Source organism: Scyliorhinus torazame, chromosome 17 (genome assembly GCF_047496885.1).
Source record: "Scyliorhinus torazame isolate Kashiwa2021f chromosome 17, sScyTor2.1, whole genome shotgun sequence".
NCBI lineage: Eukaryota > Metazoa > Chordata > Chondrichthyes > Carcharhiniformes > Scyliorhinidae > Scyliorhinus > Scyliorhinus torazame.
In genome coordinates this window covers 44,257,937-44,284,800 of record NC_092723.1, presented here as the reverse complement: position 1 = coordinate 44,284,800, position 26,864 = coordinate 44,257,937, and the positions used below count along the sequence as shown (strand labels likewise).

General features: G+C 48.9%; 1 protein-coding gene across 1 annotated transcript in view; it reads right to left on the bottom strand.

The window, feature by feature from the left end:
- itpr3 (inositol 1,4,5-trisphosphate receptor, type 3) overlaps positions 1 to 26,864 on the bottom strand; it is a 361,536-nt gene that overhangs the window by 239,008 nt on the left and 95,664 nt on the right. The window contains exon 3 of the mRNA XM_072480387.1: positions 12,901 to 13,022. Within this exon, the coding sequence (XP_072336488.1) occupies positions 12,901 to 13,022 (122 nt within the window). The remainder of the gene's footprint in view (positions 1 to 12,900; positions 13,023 to 26,864) is intronic.

Below are 26,864 nucleotides of genomic sequence, written 5' to 3'. Positions count from 1 at the left end.
CACTGCCAGGTTGCCAGGGATACAGCCAGGATGCCGAGCTGGCAGTATCAAAGTGCCCAGATGCCAATTTGACACTGCCAGGGGTTGGGACCTGGGGGGTCAAGTCCATGGAAGGGAGTGGTGAATGGGGTTTGACAGGGAATAAAAGGTTGCGGGGGTGAAGGAGTGAGGGTCCTGAAAGTGGAAGGGAGCCCCTAAAGAGGGGGGTTGTACAGATCGTGTTAGCCATTCAAAATGATGCCTCAATCTGTAAGTAGCTGGTTCTGTTGGCGAGCTCAGCCCTGCAGTGCAGGAAAACTGCCTAAGTGTGGCCTCGACGAGGAGAAACTCCCAAAGGCCCAAATGAACGGCAAAGTGCCGTTGAATAGCAGTGTCAATCTCGGCACTGTAGCCATCCAGAAACACCCCGCCAAACATGCTCGAAACCGGACATAGATATTTTTCAGGTGAATCCTGCCGACTGATTTCCTTCAGTTCCTTCTTCTCACTATACCCTGTGTTCCCCAACATTTCTGGTGTATTATTTGTGTCCTCCTTTGTGAAGACAGAACTAAAGTATTTATTTAGTTGGTCAGTCATTTCTTTGTTCCCCATTATAAATTCCCCAGTTTCTGACTAAGGGACATTTTTCCTCAACAATCTTTTTCTCTTCACATACCCATCAAAAGTTACAGTCAGTTTTTATGTTACCCGCATGCATACCGTCGTGCTCTATTTTCCCCTTTTTATCAATCCCTTTATCCTCCTTTGCTAAATTCTAAACTGCTCCCAATCTTCAGATCTGCTGTTCCTACTGGCCAATTTGTATGCCTCTTCCTTGGATCTAATACTATCGTAAATTCCTCTTGTAAGCTATGGTTTGGCCACCTTTCCCATTTTACTTTTACGCCAGACAAGAATGAACAATAGTTGCAGTTTACCCATGCACTCTTTGAATGTTTGCCATTGCCTATCCACCGTCATCCCTTTAAATAACATTCCCCAATCTATCATAGCCAACTCACACCTCATACCATTGTAGTTTCCTTTATTTAGATTCAGGACCATAGTCTTAGAATCAACTACTTAACTCTCCACCTTGATAAAGAATTCCATCATATTATGGTCGCTCATCCCCAAGGGGCCTCGCACAACCAGATTGCTGATTATTTCTTTCTCATTACACAATGCCCAGTCTAGGATGGCCTGTTCTCTAGTTGGTTCCTCAATGTATTAGTCTGGAAAACCACACAATAACATGATGAGCTGCTAATAACATTGGATATTTTGTTTCAGACTGAAAGCTGGGATAAAGTTGGTATCAGCTCCAATGCTGCATGCCCACCAGAAAAAGGAAGCAAGATAATGCAGTGATTTTGGCAAGCCTGAAGCTGGGCCACATGTCACTAAAGCTACACTGCTGACAGATGCGGTGAATGGGAAGAGTGTAAGGTTGTTAACCTAAATTTATCTCAATTCCTGAATCCATTGTGCTCTACAGAAATCTGCTTTCCATTTTAAATTTTGCAAAGTGAAGGCTCAACTACAACTGGATTAATTTATCATGGATTTTGAGAGGCCTGATGATGCTTTTGAATATTTCTAATTCAGGAACATACTTCAAAAAGGTCAAGATCTCTGGGATTCATAGTATTCATAATTCTATCGCCTACCATCCTAAATTTGTCAGACTGTCTGCTTGACTTGAAAATGAAAATGAAAATCGCTTATTGTCACAAGTAGTCTTCAAATGAAGTTACTGTGAAAAGCCCCTAGTCGCCACATTCCGCCGCCTGTTCGGGGAGGCTGGTACGGGAATCGTGATCATGGGTGATCAAGAATTTGTTCAGATGGGAAGCCTAAAGCCACTGTGAACAAGTGGCTGAAGGAAATGTGGTGTTGAAGGAGGGAGACAAATGGCCATGTATTTAAGTGTTAAATCTGGGGAGTGTTGTTGAAGGTGCAATAGATAAGGGCAGCATGGTGGCGTAGTGGTCAGCACTGGGACTACAGCGCAGAGGATCCACGTTCGAATCCTGGCCGTGGGTCACTGTTCTTGTGGAGTTTGCACATTCTCCCCGTTTCGGTGTGGGTTTCACCCCCACAACCCAAAGATGTGCTGGTTAGGTGGATTGGCCACGCTAAATTGCCCCTTAATTAGAAAAAAATAATTTGGTACTCTAAATTTTTTTAAAAAGAAGTTGCAATAGATAATTGGATTTTCCAATCATTAGTAGTTATCTGGGGTTATGGAATGGAAGTCAAAACCTTAGAAGAGGATCAAAATGCAGAATCAGTGCTGATCAAGCTATTCTCGAATTAAGAAAGATTGGTCAAGAATAATGAGACAATGGAAGAGTTTCCTCTTCAATTTGTTAAATATCATTTCAGCTACTTTTTAACCTGTATTTGAACATTATAGGGGCATAGCTTGCGTGTGCTAGTGGAGACAAAAAGATTTTGAGCTGTGACTTTTGAGAATTTAGATTTACAATGGTAGCTGTGACAAAGAGATCAAATGAACAACCAAAACATGTGTTAAAGCCCAGAAGCATGTGGAATGCATGATTGTTGGAAGGAAAAAACAATATTGTAGTGGACAGTATTGCTTTCACAAGGGTAGGCATAAAGCAGGATGATAGTTAATGGAAGTTAATGGAATGTGGGAACTGAATGGGTAATAGTAATTAGATTAAGGTCCACATCCAAAGGTGAGGCAAGCTATGAGAGAGCTCTGATGTCGGATTGGAATGGGGCAAGTGTAGGACATCTTATCAATGTTATCATCATTTGCCTAAAGTTCCAAATTCCAGCCAGGGCAGGTACCGATGTCAGATTCCTCCCAGAAACCCTGCTATGAATTAAACAGCAATTAACTAAAACCCATCGGACATATGTAGATATTATCCAGCGAGCTCGGGGCACCAGGAAAGAAACTGAAACCATAAAATAAACGAGCTGGTGGGATGATATTTGGAATTAGGGCTCAAATGTACAAAATCACTCGTGGATCAGAATTGCTTCGCATGTTATGATTATTGTGATCATTTTGATATCAGTGAGCAAGAGAGAACGAATTCTCAAATGATACTGTGAAATTGTGACACAGTTTGGACTTGAATGCTAACTCGGAAAGTAGGCGCGTATAGTTATGATCCTATTTGCTACATTCAATGGATCAGAGGGAGGACTGTAGCCTGATGGGTATTCGTAAAGACACCAGCAGAGTGAAGACACCAGCAAAGTCTGATGGTTAAAAGAGCTAACTCTGCATCAGGCTAAGGACTGTGGGAGCAGCAAGGCTGAGGGTGGGGAACAGGCACAGGAGCTGATTGGACAGTGGCTGTTCCTATGCCTTTAAGAGACAATGATTGACACAGACGGCTGTGTCATGCTCCAGAGAGATAAACAACCCCTGAGAGAGGCACAACTCCCTGAGCATTCGTGACCAAAGGACAGTGATTGATTAGAACATAGAACATACAGTGCAGAAGGAGGCCATTCGGCCCATCGAGTCTGCACCAACCCACTTAAGCCCTCACTTCTATCCTATCCCCGTAACCCACTAACCCCTCCTAGCCTTTTTGACACTAAGGGCAATTTAGCACCCGGAGGAAACCCATGCAGACACGGGGAGAACGTGCAGACTCCGCACAGACAGTGACCCAGCGGGGAATCGAACCTGGGACCCTGGCGCTTGAAGCCACAGTGCTATCCACTTGTGCTACCGTGGTGCCTATGAGTATGTGACTAGAAGAATGATCAGGACCAGCAAGATGTGTATAAGGAGATATAAAGGAACTTCTGAAGCGCTAACCTGCAGGAACAACCATAGTAAGCAGCAGCGCCCTAAGTCAGGGCATCAGAGAGGACATCGGAAACCACCAAGAGGGAGACTGACTACCATGCCTCTTAACGGGTGGCATTTAGGTCCAAGCCGTGAGTTTTGATACCTTTTGTAGAACAGGGTTTTGATACTTTGTGTAATAGAGGTTTCAATGCCATGTATAGTGGAGTTTTGATATTTTTGTGGTAACCTGGTACGGTACAATAAAGGAGATTGTTCTACGATAATTTGCGAGTTTGCGTGTTTTGTCTGAAACGTTAGTTGACCCAAGTTTGAGGTGCAAAGGATAGACACAAGTTCATGCTGTTGATAGTTATGGACTGAGAAGGGGCCGGGAGTGATTTGCAGCAGGAATTATGGAGGACAAAGAGAGCAGTGATGAATGACAAGTGTTGTGATAGGAAGGGAAAGGGAAGAAACTAAAGACTGTGGAACCAGACAATAGCATTGGGACGAGTTGGGAGTGTAATAGAAATTGAATGGACGCCATTGATTTTGATCATGAATAGTAGAGTTTTCCTTCTCCCATGTGGAAAAGACTAGTGGTCCCAGTCGATACCCAACTTTCTGATGAGATCTCCAGCATCAAGAAGGAATCAAAAGCTACCAAGGAAGGAAACTGCAATGGTACTGCAATAGACTATCATTGTAGCATTTTTTAAAAACACTATGAGGAGAGGAGGTCATGCCCTCATATTTTCAATAGACAGCAAATATCAGATTTTAAAGCAAAAATAACGAAGCAGTTACATAGTTACCAACCAGATAGGGCCCTGAAGATTCAGTTCACCAATCAATAGCTGACTCTGATAATACACCATGCCAAGGTTTGCTGCTTCAGTGCACATTCACTGAGGTTTCGAAAAGGAAGTTTCATATTTGGTGATCAAAATGATCATTAAGACTCCTTTTACAGCAGACAACAGGACAGTGCAGGGGCGAGGCTGCCAGAATGAGCTGCTTCTTCCTGCTTTGGGCATTGATGAGGTAATTGTGCCCCTTATGCGATTTGGTCCTGGATTTACAACCACAAAACTGTCCGTTTTCCAACAATGATGTGACAGTAATCAAAGTGAAATGAAAACGGGAGATGTTGTGCTGAAACTTCAACACAAAATACACGGGCCAAAATTTTCCAGCCGTTCTCGCCGGCAGGATCTTCCGATCATAGAGACTTGCATTTATATCTTAGAATCCCTGCAGTGCAGAAGGAGGCCATTCAGTCCATCAAGTCTGCACTGACACTCTGACGAGCAGCCCACCCAGGCCCACACACCTGCCCCATCCCCATTACCCCACCTAACCATTGGACATTAAGGGACCATTTAGCATGGCCAATCCACCTAACCTGCACATCTTTGGAATGTGGGAGGAAACCAGAGCAACCGGAGGAAGACACGCAGACACGGAGAGAACATACAAATTCCACAGTCACCCAAGGTCGGAATTGAACCCGGATCCCTGGCGCTCGGAGGCAGCAGTGCTAATCACTGTACCACCGTGCAGTCAATGAACCCAAGCCCCACATCGTAACTGGACAAGGGTGTAACCAACGGCAAAACCCGCTGACAGCAGCGGGACTGGAAGATCCCGCCACTGACCAATGGTGAACCACCTCTGCCACCGTATATCAAGCCGTTTGGGAGAGGTAATCCAGCCCCACATGGACCCCTCTGGAAAACCTGACAGTCAGAGACGGTGCCTGCCTTAAACATGCCCCTTCACAAATGACTGGGAACTGGTGGATTTGGTTTACCGGATATTTGCTCTTTTCTTTGTCGCTGGTCTTGCACACACCTAGAAGACATGGTAGGTGATGATGTGAATGTGATCAATGTTTAGAAACATTGGGGTTTCATCACTAGGGCCGCTGAACCGTGATGGAAGATGAATGAATAGAAAGCAACAGATGGTTTGTAGTAGCTGTCAATCACAGACCATTACTAGAAAGCCATGAATGGCTTGCAGCTAATGGATCGGTGGGAACCAGATGCAGGTCACAGCTGCTGTCCTCCCAAGAATAGGCACATGGTGCTGCAAGGCAGGTGTTCCAGTTGTAATTCTTCTCACTGCCCCTGTCTGGACTGCTCTGTAGCTTATGACAGGGGTCTTTTTTCTGTGGGGGGGGCAGTGTGTGGGGGGGGTCTGTGGGGGGGTCCCTTTAGACAGGGGATCCATGTGGGGGGGGGTCACCTATTACAGGGGTCGCTGTGGCGGATCTCCTTATTACAGGGGTCCCTGTGGCGGATCTCCTTATTACAGATGTCCCTGTGGCGGATCTCCTTATTACAGGGGTCCTTGTGGCAGATCTCCTTATTACAGGGGTCCCTGTGGCGGATCTCCTTATTACAGGGGTCCCTGTGGCAGATCTCCTTATTACATGGGTCCCTGTGGCGGATCTCCTTATTACAGGTGTCCCTGTGGTGGATCTCCTTATTACAGGGGTCACTGTGGCGGATCTCCTTATTACAGGGGTCCCTATGGCGGATCTCCTTATTACAGGGTGTCGCTGTGGCAGGTGTCCCTATTATAGGTTGTTCCTGTGGGGGGGGTCTCCCTATTACAGGGGTCCCTGTTGGGGGTGGGGGGATCTCCCTATTTTAGGTTGTCACTGTGGGGGTTCTCCAATTACAGGGATCCTTGTGGGGGGGGGGGGCTCCCTATTACAGGGGTGCCTGTCAGGGGTTCCCTATTACATATTGTTCCTGTGGGCGGTGTCCCTATTACAGGAATGCCTGCGGGGGGCTCTCCCTATTATGTGTTGTCCCTGTGGGGGGGTCTCCCTGTTATAGGGGTCCCTGTTGCGGGTCTCGCCATTACAGGTTGTCCCTGTAGTGTTCTCTGTGTTCCAGGGATCCCTGTGGAGATATCCCTATTACAGGGGTCCGGGGGGGTGAGGGGCGGGCCACCTTGTACCTGTGTCCTTTTCACAATTTACTACCTATCTTTGTGCCATCCGCAAATTTGGCAATCTTACCTTCAGTCCCCTCATTCAAGTAATTTCTATAAATTGTAAAAAGTTGAAACCCCAGCACTGATCCCTGCGGCACACTACTCGTCATGTGCTGCCAACCAGAAAAAGACCCGTTTTTGCCAACTGTATGTTTCCTGTTAGCTAACCAATCTTCCATCTATACCAATATGTTACCCACTATACCATGAGCTTTTATTTTACTTCAAGAAATGTGCAGTTGGAGTGCAATGCATATCAGCTAATTTTGCATGTCAATGCTCGCAACTCAGAAATCTGTCGTGTTTCTATTGTACAACACTAATCTACAATGCTCGGATTGTTCAGCCAGAGCAATATTGCTGTCTGGTCTCTTGCCAGACCTGCTATATCCCTTGTTTAACTGGCAGATAATCCACTTCTGTTTACTCATAAATCCAATCCGTTACTCCAACATGGCATTCCTCAATTGTCAGGGTGTGTGAGTTGAGTACCTTGGACTTTTCAACGTAACCTTTGAGGACTGAGGTGATTGATGCATATCCTCATGAGGCTGGTGTTGTGAAATGACCATTTTTAGTTGCACTTTCAGGGTCATGTGGGCATGGCTCCCTTTTGTGCTGGGATTAGAGGGGACAACAAGCATGAAACCCCTGAGGTAATATTGTGAGAGACAGCAATACTTACAGTTATCATATTTAATAGACAACTGATTCTAGGTGTTGGCTCTACTGAGATAATGGTTAGTGAGAAGGCAGAACTAATAGTCCTAATTAAGCCTTGCCAGCTCTGAATCATGCTATTTGAAGCACCAACAGTAGCAGTTGCAGCTGCATTCTAGAGGACATAGCCATCTTTAGATACTTTCCTTGGAGGCTTGTAGCCACTGATCTCTCCTGGATTGCCACACTTTCCATAGTGGCTGGCATTATGTCCTTGCAAAGTAACTTACATTGGCAGAACTTTCCATTCTGGGACTATGTCATGGCAGGGGCAAGAACAGGGAGCCTTTCCCCGCAATGGAGGCCACTGTGAATTTGCACTGCATTGCGTGACCCTAGTCCCATTAACTATGCAGTCAGGGATTTCACAATGTATCACACAGCGGGACAGGCTGATGGTGCGCGCACCCCCGGTCATATCCGAGCATCATTCTAAAAAGCGTCCGGACAGTATCCAATCCAATGCTGAGGGAGGAGATGGCCAAATGATGGTCAGGGATCTCCAGCGCCCAAATTCAATGATGCTTCCCTGAGCATCCTGCTCGGCAAAGTGGAGGCCAGAAGCGATGTCGTCTGTCCACAGGATGGGAGGAGGAGGCCAAGCAGGAAGGCGAACCTGGCATGAGAGCAAGTCTCCGGACAGTCAGTGCCCAAGGTTGCACCAGAAAACTGCCCGGAAGTGAAGGAAACAGATGAATCACCTCATCAGCTCTGCCAGATTAAGTGAGGTCTCAAATGTTCAACTCAACTCACTGAATGACAGAGAGACCATGTACCTCAGTGGTAATGTGATAATGTGATGTTCCATATTTCCACTGCAGTCCATCTACTCTGCGGGTGGGCAAGCAACTGTGGGGCTCTGACCCTTCCACACAGAGAGCACACAGGCTGTCTGGGGCAGGATAGACGTTGAGCAAACCAGCAACCAAATCCTTATATCAGCTTGGGCCCACTGCTCTGGAGGATGCTGCCCCAGAACCATTATGGACAACCTGCAGTATATCAATCACATGACACACAATCCAGTGAGTTATTTGTAAGACTGTAAGCATGAGAAAGATACATGAAACCCAATTGCTGTCAACTCCACCTTCCCTCTTTCCACAGTAAAAGTTAAGCCATAATAAAAGAGAGAGGGAGAAGATGAGAGGGGCCAGTCATATTTCAAAGGCCTCGCCGACTTTGAGGAGCAGGCAGCCCTGTTGGCCGGGGTGAAATGAGATAGAGCTTGTGGCGATGGAGAGATAGGCTTATGGGCTCCATCCAGAAAGGACCCATGGATGTCATAGAAACGTAAGGGTTGGGCATTCCTCAATATTAATGGCAGCTCATGCAGTCACTCACACTCTCATGTGGCTAGCTGGAAGAAGACAAAGGGTGGTGGTTGATGGGAAATGTTCAGACTGGAGTCCAGTTACTAGTGGTGTACCACAAGGATCTGTTTTGTGGCCACTGCTGTTTGTCATTTTTATAAATGACCTGGAGGAGGGCGTAGAAGGATGGGTGAGTAAATTTGCAGATGACACTAAAGTCGGTGGAGTTGTGGACAGTGCGGAAGGATGTTACAAGTTACAGAGGGACATAGATAAGCTGCAGCGCTGGGCTGAGAGGTGGCAAGTGGAGTTTAATGCAGAAAAGTGTGAGGTGATTCATTTTGGAAGGAATAACAGGAAGACAGAGTACTGGGCTAATGGTAAGATTCTTGGCAGTGTGGATGAGCAGAGAGATCTCGGTGTCCATGTACATAGATCCCTGAAAGTTGCCACCCAGGTTGAGTGGGTTGTTAAGAAGGCGTATGGTGTGTTAGGTTTTATTGGTAGAGGGATTGAGTTTCGGAGCCATGAGGTCATGTTGCATCTATACAACACTCTGGTGCGGCCGCATTTGGAGTATTGCGTGCAATTCTGGTCTCCGCATTATAGGAAGGATGTGGAAGCATTGGAAAGGGTGCAGAGGAGATTTACCAGAATGTTGCCTGGTGTGGAGGGAAGATCTTATGAGGAAAGGCTGAGGGACTTGAGGCTGTTTTCGTTAGAGAGAAGAAGGTTAAGAGGTGACTTAATTGAGGCATACATGATGATCAGAGGATTGGATAGGGTGGACAGTGAGAGCCTTTTTCCTTGGATGGTGACGTCTAGCATGAGGGGACATACCTTTAAATTGAGGGGAGATAGATATAAGACAGATGTCAGAGGCAGGTTCTTTACTCAGAGAGTAGTAAGGGCATGGAATGCCCTGCCTGCAACAGTAGTGGACTCGCCAACACTAAGGGCATTCAAATGGTCATTGGATAGACATATGGACAATAAGGAATAGTGTAGATGGGCTTGTGAGTGGTTTCACAGGTCGGCGCAACATCGAGGGCCAAAGGGCCTGTACTGCGCTGCAATGTTCTATGTTCTATGTTCTATCTCTCATTTACAGGTGCCAGCAGGAAGAGGGCAAGGCCCGAAAGAGATGAAACCTTATCCACAACTCAGACCAGTCTGGACTGGGACGACAACATTGCAGGGTAAGAAAGTGCACTTGCAGAGCCATCACATCAGTAACCTGCACCCTCCACCAACCCAGAGATACCTGTGCTCCTCTAATTCTGGCCTCTTGTGTATTCCCAGTTATAATTGCTCCACTATTGGTGGCCGTACCTTAACTTACCCAGGCTTCAGGTTCTGGAATACCCTCGCTACACATGTCCACCTCTTTACCTCACTTTCCTTCTGCAAGACACTCGAAAACCTGCTCTTTTTCCATGATTTTGATCATCTGACCTAATGGGTGGGATTCTGCAGGAATCGGCGGGGCGGACAACTCCGGCACGAAGGAGTGGCGTGAGCCACTCTGGCGCCGGGCCGCCCCAAAGGTGCAGAATCCTCCGCACCTTCAAGGGCTAGGCCGGCGCCAGAGTGGTTTGCGCCGTGCCGGCCGGTGTGGAAGGGGCTTGGCGCCACGCCAACCAGCATAAAGTGCCTCCTCCAGCCTCCTCGAGTTGGCGCATGCGCGGGAGCGCCAGCGTGTGCTGGCGTCATCCCAGCGCATGCGCAGGAGGGTTCATCTCCACATCGGCCATCGCGGAGGTCCACAGCAGCCGACACGGAGGAATAGAGTGCCCCCACAGCACAGGCCCGCCCGCGGATTGGTGGGCTCCGATCGCGGGCCAGGCCACTGTGGGGGCCCCTCCCAGGGCCAGACTCACCACGCCCCCCCCCCCCCCCCCCCCGAGGACCCCGGAGGCTGCCCGCGGATCCAGGTCCCACCGGTAAGTACCTGTTGCAGTTTACGCTGGCGGGACCGGCCTAAAATGGGCGGCCACTCGGCCCATCACGGGCTGGAGAATCACCGAGGCGGCCGCTGCCAACGGCCCCCGATCTGCGCGGCGCGATTCCCGCCTCCGCCAAATCCCCGGCGCCGGAGAATTCGGCAGCCGGCTGGGGCGGGATGCACACCGCCCCCAGGCGTTTCTCCGACCCGGCCAAGGGGGGGGGGGGGGGGGGGGGGGGGGGGCAGAGAGTCCTGCCCAATATCTCCTAATATGGCACTGTGTCATACTTTATTTGCTGTGAAACACCTTGCAACGTTTTATTACATTAAAGGTGCCATATAAATACAAGCTGTTGTAATTAAAATTTCATTGACTACAGCTGACCACTATACTACAGACCACCTCTGCTATTCCGAATCATTTCTTGCATCCCTTTCCCTATCTCCCAAGTTTTGCTCAATAATTGGAAATGATTCACTTCTTCCTTGTGAGCATTTATTGGCCTCAGGATAAACTAACACTCCCAATGGTTGTTTGAAGTCCCTAATTACAGTGATATTTTCCTTTTCAAGGAGACTACAAAGTCTGAAGAATCATATGTTAACTCTGTTTCTTGCTCCACAGAGAGTGGAGCACGAGAATGGCACCGGTGGGGCTCGGCCTAACTCGGTAGGCACTCAGCCCATCGCGCGGGGAGAATCGCCGGGGGGGGCCGTGTTGAGCGGCCCCCGACTGGCGCCGCGCCGACCGCGCTGTCGCCAATGGCGACGATTCTCCAGTGATCGAGAATCGGAGGACCGACGTTGGAGTGGCGTCACGTGAATCGCGTCCCCCCCCCCCCCCCGCCGATTCTCCGACCCGCCGCAGGGTCAGAGAAAACCCGCCCCACGTGTCTCATTACCATCACCATCTGGCCTTTTTAAAATTTATTTTCTGAAACTCCGAGCTCATTCTCAATAGTCACATCGAAACACTAATGCTAGTATCCCTCCTCAAACAATTGACCGTTCTTTCTGTGTGAGCCGATACCAGGTGACGGCAGCAAATTCCACCATGCAAGTGGCATCACTGCTCAACTAGTTATAATTTTACATCCACACACACACACATATTCCAGCGAGCAGTGGTCAGAAACAGGAAGTACCCTGAATATTTCCCACCCACAGCCCAACAACATTGTGGCACATTGTATTTCTCCCACTACCATTCTCACTAACATCAGCTAATTAACCAGAAATTGAAGTTCAAACCTTTCTGGTCATTGTAGCTATTCATTGACCCATTAAGGGAGCTAGAAAGGACAAGTTTATGAAAACAACACTGAGAAATGATTTCATGCTATACATACCAGCACAGTAAGAAGCGAAAAGCAATAGAGTTTCTCATAGAAATCCATCAGACTTCTAGTAATAAAATTATGGGCTGCAAAACGTGAAACATAAGTCCCTTTACAAGATTAACAGATTTATTACATTGCCTTGTATATCACAATACTTCAAAATGTGTTCATATTTCAAAATTGAATAATCTTGCCTTGATTGATAAACCTTGAATAAGACAACAGTTTGGTAGAACAGAACTTGACTATTGTTTAAAAAAGAGACATTTTGTTGAAGCTTTACATCTTGTACTCATCAGGACAATTCGCAAGAATTGTTCGGGAAAACAACAAATTTATACTGTATGAAAAGAGAGTACTGATTGATAGTCAGTCAGGCTCACAGTGTCGTGCATTTTCTGTAGTGGAAGCTATATTTCTTAATACACAAGGCCCTGTTCTTTGCAGACAGAAATAAAACATGTACACATATTCTGCCTGTTTCAGCTAAACAAAATAAGGTACAGCCATTCACTGGTTCTTTCCTCAGGGTAATGTCTTGACCAATCAGAATTAACTATCAGTCACCATCAACTAGTGCATTCTCCATGGCAATTCCTACATAAATCAGAGTCCACCTGCCAACCAATCAGCAGTTTTCTTATACAATACGAATGTGTTGTTTCCCTTACGTTGGTATTCTTGTGAATTGTCCTGACGTGTACAAGACAAAAAGCTTTGACAATTTATCTCTTTCTTCAGAAATATAACAGTTTAGAAGACATGGCAGATATATCTAAGTAAGGGTGGAAATTGATGCCTTACCTGCAGCTTCTGCAATAGTGCAATATCTGCTATTTTATCTTTGTCCTGCTTTGCTTGCTTTGCTTTCCAGTATTGTTTTTGTGCTGAATAACGATTCATAGGACATACTTTGAAAAGACAATCTGCAATACAAAAGATTTTAAATAGTAAATGCATATTATCAAGAATGATGTTGGTCATTCAAGATCCTCACAGGATATTTGCTGCACAACCATGTTGCCATGTTGAATAACTTGCCATCTTGAATCCATGGAAATGCATACTGTTGGGATTTGGATTTCCACAGTTCTCATTGGAGGTCCCTGAAACAAAATAAAATTGTGTGCTTTCTCCCAAAATTACTCAACGTGCACATCCAGCTGCCTCCAGAGTTAGGATTTTCTTTGGAAACTTTTTAATTCTTATCCTGCACCCTTTTTAATTGAAGCAAGAGTTCAAACAGGAAATAAGAGTGGAAGCCAATTTAGCACTGAGGGACAAAGAATCAGGAGCGAAATTCTCCGGAAACGGCGCGATGTCCGCCGACTGGCACCCAAAACGGCGCCAATCAGACGGGCATGGCGCCGCCCCAAAGGTGTGGAATGCGCCGCATCTTTGGGGGCCGAGCCCCAACATTGAGGGGCTAGGCCGACGCCGGAGGAATTTCCGCCCCGCCAGCTGGCGGAAACGGCCTTTGGTGCCCCACCAGCTGGCACGGAAATGACATCTCCGGGCGGCGCATGCGCGGGAGCGTCAGCGGCCGCTGAGTTTCCCACGCATGCGCAGTGGAGGGAGTCTCTTCCACCTCCGCCATGGTGGAGACCGTGGCGGAGGCGGAAGGGAAAGAGTGCCCCCACGGCACAGGCCCGCCCGCGGATCGGTGGGCCCCGATCGCGGGCCAGGCCACCGTGGGGGCACCCCCCGGGGCCAGATCGCTCCGCGCCCCCCCCAGGACGCCGGAGCCCGCCCACGCCGCCTTGTCCCGCCGGTAAGGTAGGTGATTTAATTTACGCCGGCGGGACAGGCAATTTATCGGCGGGACTTCGGCCCATCCGGGCCGGAGAATCGAGCGGGGGGGGGGGCCGCCAACTGGCGCAGCGCGATTCCTGCCCCCGCCGAATATCCGGTGCCGGAGACTTCGGCAACCGGCAGAGGCGGGATTCACGCCAGCCCCCGGCGATTCTCCGACCCGGCGGGGGGTCGGAGAATGTCGTCCCAGATTCAGTGCGACTTACCTAGCAGGCTGATACCATCCCTGCTGCCAGTGGGATTTATATAGCATCATTAACATAATAAAACAGCCAAAGAGACCTTCCAAGGCACATGGGGCATGTGGAAGGCTGGAGAGCATGATTTATGTGCAGCTGCCAAAATTAGTGACAGCCCAGTTGGGAGGAGGTATTGATGGAGAACAAAAACAACAGAAGGTAACCGGAGCCGAACAACAAAATTACCCAGATTGGAGAGATTGGCTTGGATTTTACCCCCTGGCCCGTCAAAGGCGACTCGCCACTGACCAGCGGGGTGAGGGGGGGGGATCTTCCTGCTCTGCCGAAGTCAATGGCCATTTGCATTGCTTGTCCATCCGGGGGTTGCGTTCAGCAGTACCAGAAAGTCCCACCAGCGGGAAAGGCCGGACATTCTCGGCAATTGTTTCTGTGGCGGATAGCAAAACCTGAAGGGGGTGGGTTGAGAAGAACAGAAGGGATAGGTTGGGGACGGCCCAGGAAGGATGGAGTTGGGTGACATAATGGAATTGGTTAAGTATGCCAAAACCGTGGGGATAGTTTTTTGATACAACGTATTATTCAAAAGCCATCCTTTGCGCTAAAACTGAAGATTTACTTGATTTGGATGAAGAAGGTTTAGAAAAGCTGTCATGTGAATTAAAAGAATACACCAGCATTGATTCTGTAGAGAAATACAAAGATAATGGCCAGGATTCTCCCCTACCCGGCGGGGCGGGGTGTCCCGGCGGGATGGAGTGACAGGAACCACTCCGGCATCGGGCCGCCCCAAAGGTGCAGATTTCTCCGCACCTTTAGGGGCCAAACCCTCACCTTGAGGGGCTAGGCCCGTGCCCGAGTGGTTGGCGCACCGCCGGCCGGCGGGAAAGGCCTTTGACGCCACGCCAGCTGGGGCCGAAGGGACTTCGTCAGTCGGCGGAAGTCCGCGCATGCGCGGGAGCATCAGCGGCTGCTGACGTCATCCCCGCGCATGCGCAGGGGGGGGGGCTCACCTCCGCATCGGCCATCGCAGAGGCTATGGCCGAGGTGGAAGGAAAAGAGTGCCTCCATGGCATAGCCCCACCTGCGGATCGATGGGCGCCGATCGCGGGCCAGGCCACAGTGGGGGCACCTCCCGGGGCCAGATCGGCCCACGCCCCCACCCCCAGGACCCCAGAGCCCGCCCGTGCCGCCAGTCCCGCCGGTAAGGTAGGTGGTTTGATTCACGCCGGTGGGACTGGCATGACAGCAACGGGACTTCGGCCCATTGCGGGCCGGAGAATCGCCGGGGGGGGCGCACGGAAACCCCCGACCGGCGCGCCGCGATTCCCGCCGACGACAAATTTTCGGTGCCGCAGAATTCGGCGGCCGGCGGGGGTAGGATTCTCCGACCCGGCAGGAGATCGGAGAATCCCGCCCAATACTATATATCCTCCAAAGTTTCTACACAATCTAACACCAATGGCCACGTACACACAAACCTAGACTCAAGGAAGCAGCAATTATAATGTTGCTATGAAACATGATTCCTAAACAAGGGCATTGTCATGAGCAAGACTGGTAGAAAGGAAGCTGTTTTCTTCGATGATTAATGCTGAACAAATTGTAACAGGCAGGTTTCAAGGAAAGAAGACTGATTATTCCTTGAATAACATTGAGGCCATTGCATGTAAGCCTCTCTTTTCACTTCCAATTATACTGTCATTTTCCATGATTAGAAACAAATCACAAGGCCAGACTCTCGGCAAAATCTGTATCTACCTTCTCAAGTTTGATTTCACACAGAGACAGCCTTATGTAGCTTTTTCCGGAGTGAAAAGTTTTGCTTCTGTTAAAAGTCTTTAATGAAAGAATAATTGGAAATCACATAAATAAAGAATTGTTGTTGTAAACAACATACTAATTTGACTACAAATATCTTTCACGTCTCCACTCACTTTCATAGAATCATAGAATCCCTACAGTGCAGAAGGAGGCCATTTGGCCCATCGAGTCTGCAGCAGCCCTTTGAATGAGCACTCTGGGCGAAATTCTCCGGAAACGGCGCGATGTCCGCCGACTGGCGCCCAAAACGGCGCAAATCAGACGGGCATGGCGCCGCCCCAAAGGTGCGGAATGCTCCGCACCTTTGGGGGCCGAGCCCCAACATTGAGGGGCTACGTCGGCGCCGGACGAATTTCCGCCCCGCCAGCTGGCGGAAAAGGCCTTTGGTGCCCCGCCAACTGGCGCGGAAATTACATCTCCGGGCGGCGCATGCGCGGGAGCGTCAGCAGCCGCTGACAGCTTCCCACGCATGCGCAGTGGAGGGAGTCTCTTCTGCCTCCGCCATGGTGGAGACCGTGGCGGAGGCGGAAGGGAAAGAGTGCCCCCACGGCACAGGCCCGCCCGCGGATCAGTGGGCCCCGATCGCGGGCCAGGCCACCGTGGAGGCACCCCCCGGGGCCAGATCGCCCCGTGCCCCTCCCCCCAGGACCCTGGAGCCCGCCCGCACCGCCTTGTCCCGCCGGTAAGGTAGGTGGTTTAATTTACGCCGGCAGGACAGGCATTTTAGCGGCGGGACTTCGGCCCATCCGGGCCGGAGAATCGAGCAGGGGGGGCCCGCCAACCGGCGCGGCGCGATTCCCGCCCCCGCCGAATCTCTGGTGCCGGAGACTTCGGCAACCAGCGGGGGCGGGATTCACGCCAGCTCCCGGCGATTCTCCGACCCGGTAGGGGGGTCGGAGAATCTCGCCCTCTATCCATGTGCACTCCCCTGTCCACCCCGCCCTATCTCTGTAACCCCATAACTTAAACTGCCCATTATAAATAAAAAGGACCTATTGAAGAGTTGTACACTCTATAAAGTTTAGGGATGTTGGGCACAATTTAACTGGACAAAAACAAAGTTCTATTTTGGGCACGTTTAGCAGGATGTTTCTCGGCACTGCAGCACCAAGAGAAACCCCGCCAGTTAACGGCACTTTGCCTCTTCTTTTGGCCTTGGTGAGGAATGCCCCATAAAGGCCACACTTACATCATTTCCTGCACTGATAAGCCCAGCTCCCAGTGCAGGCAGAATATTCGTGGATTTGTGCTCCATTTATAAAAGCCACCCCGATCTTTCAACCATCCCTCAGCCACCCCACCGTAGCCTCCAGACCCCCCTCCCCCCACCCCCACTGCACCCAACGTAACTCTTACTGGGTCCTCAAGCCTCCCTCACCCACCTCTTAAGGGCAAAGCACCCCGGGCCTGATCCCTGGCATAGGCAACCTGGCACCTTGGCAATATCAGCCTGGCACCATGGCAGTCAACCTGGCTGTGCCAACCCAAGGTGGCAATGCTGGCAATGCCAAAGTGCCTGGGTGCCAGGGGGAGGGCTAGGGTACCACCCTGCACAGAACCCGATCACCCAGGGGTCTCTAATAGCCTGGGAGAACCCCCAGGTGCCATTATGCCTGGTCCACATTTGTGGAAACCAGTACTAAACAGCGTCCTTGCGAGATCTCCCAAGCAAGGCCATTAGTTAATGGGCACCGGGAGAATCCAGCATAGACATATTTAAATTAGCCTAATGGTTCACTTAAATATGCTAATCTGAATCTCGCCCTCGTTGGGCTTGATCCAGATCGCAAAGTCTCTTGAGATTCTGTCAAATCTCGCAAGACGTTTTGAGCATGCGAATCTCACGAGAAGCCTCTCATGAGATTCAACGGCCTCGTCGCGTCACCAAGTCGGGCGTGACAAGGCCATTAAATCCCGCCCTTTAATTAGGGCGACATAAAATATGGCAAATCAGGAATCCACCAACAATCGGAAATGAAGGGGCACCAATTCAAAGGTCTGGTATCGAAATTATGAAGTGTTTTGAATCCTTACCCACAACCATTTAACACTGGGGTCGGTGATAATTGCTTTAAGGTAAGACTTTTGTCTCTTTCTCTGGACGAGGTCCTGCCTTCAAGAACTGCCTGCAAAATGGATCCCCAGTCAGGAGGATAGGCACTGCTGGGGCTACAGGCAATCCCTCCACTGAGGAGCCCACATCATTCTAGGGTTGGGGATCTTGGCAAGGGTTTGAAGGGTGGGGAACTGGGGTCAAAAGATCAGGAGAGAGGTTTAAAGGGGTGGGAATGACCTGGGAGCAGGGGAGGGGGATGGATGGATGTTGCCTTCAATGGTTGAAGTAATTAGAGTTAAAAGTCGAAGCATGATTTGAAAGGGGTCCCAAACAACGTGATCTTCCAAATACAAATGAGAATCAAATCATTTTTCATTCAAGCATACTTAAGTTAAGAACATTTCACTTGCAAGATCAGAGGTTACTGTTTGATAATGGGAATGTTTTCTATAGAGGTGAAATTTTAATACTCCACCCTTTAAAAAACAAATTCTTCCTGTCTCTAACGGCTAGAGTCAGTTGGAATAGGTTTGTTGGTTTGTTTTGCATTCTGCTTGTGAACTTCAATTGTTGCCTTTTACCCCTACCTTCCAGTTAGAAAATCATGATGCCATCTAAAAATGTGGCTCAAGGCATTGTATCCAATATCATTTGTTTAATTCCTTATAACTTAACATTTTAAGATTTTTTTGACAGGTTTAATATCCTTTAGTCCAAGGTCAGACAAGGAAATGATGATTTCAATTTTCACAAAGCTGATTCAATGTAACATTGGCCTCCAAACAATAACTCCACAGTAACAGGAAATAATCTGATTGTTGCTATTCGCAAGTCATGATTGCTGACACGTAGGGATTGTTAGCAAGGATTTCCCATGTCTGTGAAAAAGGGTACTTATTTTTAGCTAACTAACCTGTTTTGTTCGCTTGCTTTGTGATCTTTGTTGATAAACAGGATGTTCCTCGATATTACCTAAATAACATTTCCTCATTTTGTATACAGGAAAGCCACACATCTACAGTAGTATATATAGGACCCTGAAAGTACCAGGTTTTCATAGAAGATGGAGATGGTTGATAGTTTAAATGCCCAATGTGACTTTAAAACTGGCTTTCAACTGGCCAAATGTATTGTGCCCAACACACAGACTTTCAAATTAAAGTCCTTCGTAGTCATCAATTTCAACATTTTTCTCTACTTGTTGATATCCCAGCACATTATTTTTACTGCAGCATACAGATACAAATATTATCCTTTGAGCAACTGACACTATCACTCAGAATTTGGAGGGTAGATCCACATCGAAAGGTGTGAGCAGCAGAGAAGTCTGAAACTCCACACTCGCATCAGGCACTAGAAAAGAGCAAATTCATGTTCTATATCTCAAGCATGTTTATACTTGAAATGCTTCCAGTTTCAAGTGATTATGGGCTGGATTCTCCGGTCCTCCAGCTGCATGTTTCTCGGTGTTGCGCCTTTCACTGGCAGCGGGATTCTTTCTTCCCGCCGAATTCCTCATTGAAGCCGACCCACACTGCGGGGAAACTAGCAGGCGGGGGTGCGCTGCCAGCAGGAAAAGTGCATTGCAACAGCTGGAGAATTCCAACCTATATTCCTGGTAAGAGGAAGGGGTGGAATATAGAACAAATGCAATTAAATATATTCCTTAACTCAGATAGTTTGCTTGCATCCTATCATCAGTGACCTTATTAGCTTAAGGTAACAAAGACTGAGAATTTTCTGGGGAAATAATGGCGAGTTCACAGTACTCATTAGTGCTTTGTGGCACGGGGAGATCTGGCAGGAGTCATGAAACACCACAGTAATGTTGGCCTCGCTGAAACCAGGGGCGGATTCTCCGCCAGCGGGGTTCTCCGTTTTGTCGGCGCCCGGAGGTTTCCCGACGGCGTGCTGCTGCCCCACAATGGGAAACCCTATTGACCGGCCGGCGTAACAGAGAATCCCGCCGGCGGATCGGGGCAGAAATGAGAATCCAGCCCCAGATCTCTCTAACAATCCCCCTGTGAGTTTTGAGCAAGATACAAACCTGAATCAAACTCACTGCAGAATGTTAGGGCTGACATTTTACAGCATTAGGAATAATTTAGTGATGAGATTTATTTTAAGTTTTATTTTCTTTCTTTCCCTCTTGTGTCTTTAATTTCCTTCTCTTATAATTTAATATTCCTTTCCCTCTCCTTGGGCTAGATTTTCATCGAGTTGGGGAGGGGTCGTGGATGTGTAAAAATGGTGGCTGGAATGTGATTCCAAGTTGCTTGGCCCCATTTAGGAACAGTATAGGGTCCTTCCTGTTTATTCCCTACATACACCCTTATTTTCCCTTTCTTTTTTTTTCCCGTTATATTTTTGATCCAGAGATGAGTTTTGGACATGTGTTTGTAAGGCAGCATGTATCTTTAATTCAAGTAGAAGAAAGCAGCGGCCAGTGCCTATAATTCAAGCAGAAGCCTGTGCTGGTTCATACTGGAATTGTAGACTGTCCGGCACCAATAACAGAGATTGGCTGGGACACGGGTTGATTTATTTGGATGGTGCTCGATGAATTGGCCCAAAAGGCTGTTCTCTGTCCGGTAACAGGTGGTGATTGGATCCGATCCCACTGGTATGTCTTCACAGTCACAAGGTTCTTTGTTTGATTTCAATTTGACTCCTGGCAGCTTAGAGAAAAGACCTACTTTCTCTCTCCTCTCTGTTTTTCTCCAGCAAGGCTGTGTTTCTGAACTGGCAGAGGGCGTGGGTGAATCTATTCACAAGAGAACCATGAAAGGCTGCGAAATCAAAGTCCAGAATCTGTTTACTCTCTCCAGAAAGCTGTTGTTAATTCTCTCCGGAAAGAGCCAGCTAACACTCTCTCTCCAATAAGCCTGTGGATGTTGGATTCCTAAAACTTCAGAGGCCCAAAGACAGGCTACGAATTGGAAGCAAAGGTTGATGAAGCAGGGACACTGCTTCTCTGGGCTAGTTCTAAGTATAGGCTGCAAAACAAAGACTTAGAAACTTACTGTGAGGAAAGCCTGCAAGGAACCATCATCTGAAGGAAAGACTCTTTTCTCTTCACCTTACATTTCCCCCCTGTTCCACTCCTCTGCGTTTGTCTGTCTTATATAATGTGGGTAGAGGTTGGGGAGGCAAGATTAAAGTAAGAGTTTGGTACTTATTAATATTTAACCAACTGTATTTGCTGTGTATTTCACTATAGTTCTCATAATAAACAGTAATTGCATTCAAACGTACAAGTCTGGTGACTAATTATTAGACAGCCAAGAACCAAAGACTTTGGGTATTTTTATAAGAATTATTGGTTAATTCACTTACGTTGTGACTCTGGGATGAGTGGGGCTGAAACTGACTGCTCACTTGCCCAGGCTGTCGTAACATAATTTGGGATCTTTGGAATGATAGATGGTGGATTTGGGTTAGAGTATAACTTTAAAAAGAGACACAAGTTTGTAGTGATGTAACAGGCTGTCTCTGGAAGCTGCTAAGAGTTTTATTGAGGTGGCAGACTTATCTCTGGTTTATTTAAAAGAGCTTTGCAAAGACAAGTTATTCAAATTGGTAACTGCATTAGAAGTAAGGGTACCAGCTAGAACTAAGAAGGTGTACATAATTGAAGCTGTTCCTCAGCATTTAAGTTTGAAAGAAATGCAAGAAATACAGCCTGGGTCATGACAGCAATCAGTAGAATTGGCAAAAATCCAGTAACAAATGAAACAATTGGGAATGCAGCAAAAACAAAAATAAATGGAGCTCAGGCAGAAAGAATAAGAAAAAGAAATGGAGATGGGAATAAGGAACAGAACAGAAAATACTGGACAATCTCAACAAGTCTGACAGCATCTGTGGAGAGAAAAGGGAGCTCATGTTCAAGTCTGGATGACTCTTTGTCAGAGCTTTGTCAAAGAGTCATCCAGGCTCAAAACGTTAGCTACCTTTTCTCTCCACAGATGCTGTCAGACCTGCTGGGTTTTTCCAGTATTTTCTGTTTTTGTTTCAGATTCCAGCATCCGCAGCAATTTACTTTTATGGAAATGAGGAAGTTGGAATTAGAGCGAGCGAGAGAAAAAAAGAGGGAGGAAAAAGCAAAAGAGAGAGAGAGAGAAATAGAGATGGAAATGAGGACTTTGGAACTAGGGAGAGAGGAAAAAGCAAAAGAGAGAGAGTTCCAGATGAAGGCACTGAAAGTTAGTGGGAATTTGCCAGAAAGCAGAGGGGAGCTTAATCCTAGAACAGAACCTGGTGGCGATATGTTTAAATTTATACAGCCCCTCCCTAAATTTGATGAGATGGAGGTGGCAACCTATTTTAGGGCTTTTGATAAAATAGCGACCCAATGGAGTGACCAAGAGAAAAGTGGACAATATCCATGCAGAATAAATTGACGGGGTAAGCACAGGACGTTTATGCTTCCCGGTCAGGATTATGATGAAAAAAGTTAAGAAAGGCTACTCTGCGTGCATATGGATTAGTTCAGAATCATATAGGCAAAAGTTTTGGAATTTAAGGAGATAGCCAGGACAGACTTATGCAGAATTTCAAAGGGTTAATCAGAGCAATTTTGATAGGTTGGTATGAGCATTGGGAGTTGAAACTACCTATGAGAATCTGAGAGAGGTTATTATCTTAGTAGAATTAAGATTTCCCTGCCTCCTAGAGGAAGAACCCATGTTGAAGGCCAGGGGCGGGATTCTCCGATCTCCCGCCATATTCTCCGGCGCCAGTTTTCGGGCGAGGGTGGGGTTCACGCCACGCCAGATGGGAGCCATTGGCAGTGGCCCCCTCGGCAATTCTCCAGGCCCCAATGGGCTGAGTGGCCGCCGGTTTTTGGCCAGTCCCGCCAGCGTGGATTAGACATGGTCCCTCATGGCGGGACCTGGCAGGTAAGTCGGCCGGTGCGGTCCTCGGGGAGGCACGGGGGGATACGACCCCGGGGGGGCCCCCACGGTGGCCTGGCCTGAGAGCGGGGCCCACCGATACCCTTTGGCGCATGTGCGGACTCGCGCAGTCCCTTCGGCGCCGGCTGGCGCAGCGCCAACCCCTCCAGCGTGCACTTAGCCCCTGGAAGTGCAGAGGATTCCGCTACTTCCGGTCGGTCCGATGCCGGAGTGGTTCGCACACTTTTTGACGCCGGCGTTGGGTCATCGCGCTGATTCCGGAGAATCCTGCTTCCAGGGCTGGATTCTCCGACCCCCCGCCAGGTCGGAGAATCGCCGGGGGGCGGCGTGAATCCGGCCCCCGCCGGCCGCCGAATTCTCCGTCACCGAAAGTTCGACGGGGGCGGGAATCACACCGCAACAGTTGGCGGGCCCCCCCCCACCCCCGGCGATGCTCCGGCCCATGATGGGCCGATGTCCCACTGCTGTCGTGCCAGTCCCGCCGGTGTGAATCAACCCACCTACCTTCCCGGCGGGACTGGCGGCACGGGCAGGCTCCGGGGTCCTGGGGAGGGGGCGGAGAAATCCGCACCTTTAGGGGCCAAGCCTTCACCTTGAGGGGCTAGGCCCGCGGCGGGTAGGGGAGAATCCCGGCCCTGAGGTTTAAATCTGCTCGTCGAGCAGCAATTATGGTTGACGATTATGAACTATTCCATAAATTTAAACATTTGTTCTGTCACCCCTCTACCTTTGAAAAGGATAGGAAATCGGAGAGTGAAAGGAAGACAGATAGCCAAAGTAAGGAATGGATGGCTGGGAATGCCTCGATATCTCCTCCTCAGACCCAGGAAGGAAGGTACGTGGGGTAGATGTAAGACTTGGAAGCCTAAGTGTTACTTACCATTGTAACAAGGTGGGACACGTTCGGTCATCGTGCTGGAAGTTGCAAGGAAAGCTCCTGGGACTTTCATCTTCATAGGGAGGAAGGGAATAAAAGTGGAGAATAATACAGGGCAGACTGTAACTTTACCTGGACTTAAGAGACCTGAAATTAACACTGTTGTGGGAGCCAAAGTGAGGAATGACAGAGATGAGAGATATGCCAGGTTTTGGCGAAGGAGTAGAACACCCCATTTTCATCAACTTGTGTAGCCAAACCCTTAACTATTTTAAGAGACACCAGTGCTACTCAAACTCTTTTACTGGAGAAGAAGTTGCTTTTCCCTCCAGAGAGCTCATTGAATCGGAAGTATTCGTGAAGGGGATAGGTGGAGATTATTTCCCAGTTCCATTGTACAAAGTACAATTGGAATGTGATTTTGTGTCAGGTCCTGTCGTTGTCAGAGGGTTTAAGGAATTCCCAGTGGAAGGAGTAGACTTACTTGGGCAGGAGTGAAGGTTGTAGCTTCACCCATGATTACAGAGAGTCCAAGGGAAGTACTGCAGATAGCATATGAAATGCCAAGGGTAGGGCATGTGGGAATTTGGAAAATTCATTAGGCTGTAAGTGAGTCAAAGAAAAAAATGTTGAAAGATGTTGTTCACATATCAAATGACAATGGTAGTGAATCTCATTTTTGATACGGATGAAATTATCTCTACGGGAGTGATTCCTCACTGAGACTTATCAAAGATAATACCTAATAGAGAACCAAAGAACTCGAAGTCCCATTACTGTCCTCACCGAACACACCCCAACCCAACTTTTGCTGGATGGCCGACTTAAAGACGGCTCGGTAAGCCAGTCCGTGCCACACACTGGACACTACTATTGCAGGGTAGGGACATCACCGTAAAGCAAACCAAAGTGCCTACGTTCTTAGCAGACAACTTGCATTCTGGGGGAGACCCACATGAGTGCCAGATCATAACTACCAATGACCCCACAGGTCAGTTTATCCTGAAGCAACAGGAGGCGCCGTCAGGGACAAAGCAGGTAGATAGACTCTGCACTAAGAATTTATGTAGATGGTTCATCCACAATGGAGGATGGGACCTGGATCACAAAATGTGACATATAATTGGAGGGCACGCAGGGACGACCACTATTTAAACTCGCCCTCAAATTACCCGGACACCTGGGTGTCCAGGCCGCCAAACTGGCAGAAATTGCATACATAGTTGGTCACCCAGATTTATTTCCCACCCTGCCAACATACATTCTGACAGCATGTACGTGTGCAACAGCCTAACCGAGTTCCTCCCATTATGGGAAGACAGAGGTTTCGTCTCTGCAGACGGAAAGCCCCAACCATCAGCCCCCTTATTAAAATTTATCCTGCAGGCCACCGATGGGTGTACATATGGGATCATTACAGTTAAGGGCCACCACAGGACCTTCCCACCTGGCAACTGTGAGGCAGACGCATTAGCCAAAACTGGTGCCCGTACCAGACACTTTTGACAACCACACGGAGGAGAGCAAGTAAACACTGTGACCGTTTGCCAAACCAATATAGCCCACCTCGTCCAGGCACTGAAGGTTCTCTAAAGCAAATTTTAGACGGAGCCCCATCCGACAAATGGAAGGACAAACTACAAATTCATGACGGTTTAATTCTAAACACTGGCACTAATGTAGTCCCCATCCAACATAGAAACCAGCTCATCTACCAGTTCCAAGAAGGGCAGGGCCATCAGGGCATAGACACAATAGCAGAGCGATTAAAAAATGATGTTGGTGGCCGGAACTGCGCGACGGTGTCACGCATTATATAGAAAACTGCCGAATCTGCGCCCAGAATAACCCTGATAGATACGCCAGGAAAGGAAAGCCAATGCACACATGCCCAGTAGAAGGTCCCTGGACAAATCTCCAGGTGGATTACATTGGCCCACTTCCACCCTGTAGGAACGGATACAAGTATGTCCTGGTGGTAATAGACATCTTCACCAAATGGGTTGGGCCATTTCCCACTAGATCCAAAACAGCTAAGGCCACCGCGAAAATACTCGCACAACAGGGGCGGGATTTTCCCCTACCCAGCAGGGAGGGGGGTCCCGGCGCCGAGGAGTGGCGTGAACCACTCCAGCGTCAGGCCGCCCCAAAGGTGCGGAATCCTCCGCACCTTCAGGGGCTAGGCCTGCCCTGAGTGGTTTGCACCCCGCCGGCCAGCGGGGAAGGGGCTTGGCGCCACGCCAACCAGCGCCGAAGGGCATCCGCCGGCCGGCGCGAGTTGGCGCATGCGCAGGAGCGCCAGCGTGTGCTGGCGTCATCCCGGCGCATGCGCGGGAGGGTTCGTCTCCGCATCGGCCATGACGGAGGACCACAGCGGCTGATGTGGAGGAATAGAGTGCCCCCACGGCACAGGCCCGCCCGCGGATCGGTGGGCCCCGATTGCGGTCCAGGCCACCGTGGGGGCACCTCCCGGGGCCAGATCCCCCCGCTCCCCCCCTCCCCCCCCCCCCCCCCCCCCCCGAGAACCCCGGAGGCCGCCCACGGGTCTGAGACCCGCCGGCGGGGACCAACCTTGATTTACGCCAGCGGGACCCTCGTTAAACGGGTGGGACTCCGGCCCATCGCGGCCCGGAGAATTTGGGCGGTCCCGGGCCCATTGAGTCGCACTGGTCCCCGCCATTCTCCGAAGCGGGCGGCGAGATTCACTCCGGGGCGATTTTGGGGGGACCGGAGAATCCCGCCCCAGTATTTACACAATGGCGTTTTTCCCCGCAGCATAGAATCCGAACAAGGGACACATTTCACCATGCAAGTGATGCAGAACGTCACAGCCATGTTTGGCATTAAACAGCATTTCCACATCGCCTACCATCCACAATCCAGTGGAATGTAGAGCGCATGAATCGAACGCTGAAAGGGATCATCAGGGAAACCGTGCAGCAAAATAATATAACTTGGGATACAGTGCTTCCCTTTGCCCTCATGATAGTGCATAATACAATCTCCAGCTCTAATAGATTCACCCCCCACACATTAATGACCAGCCGACCCATGAAGGGAGTAGAATATTTATTAGGGCTTGATTT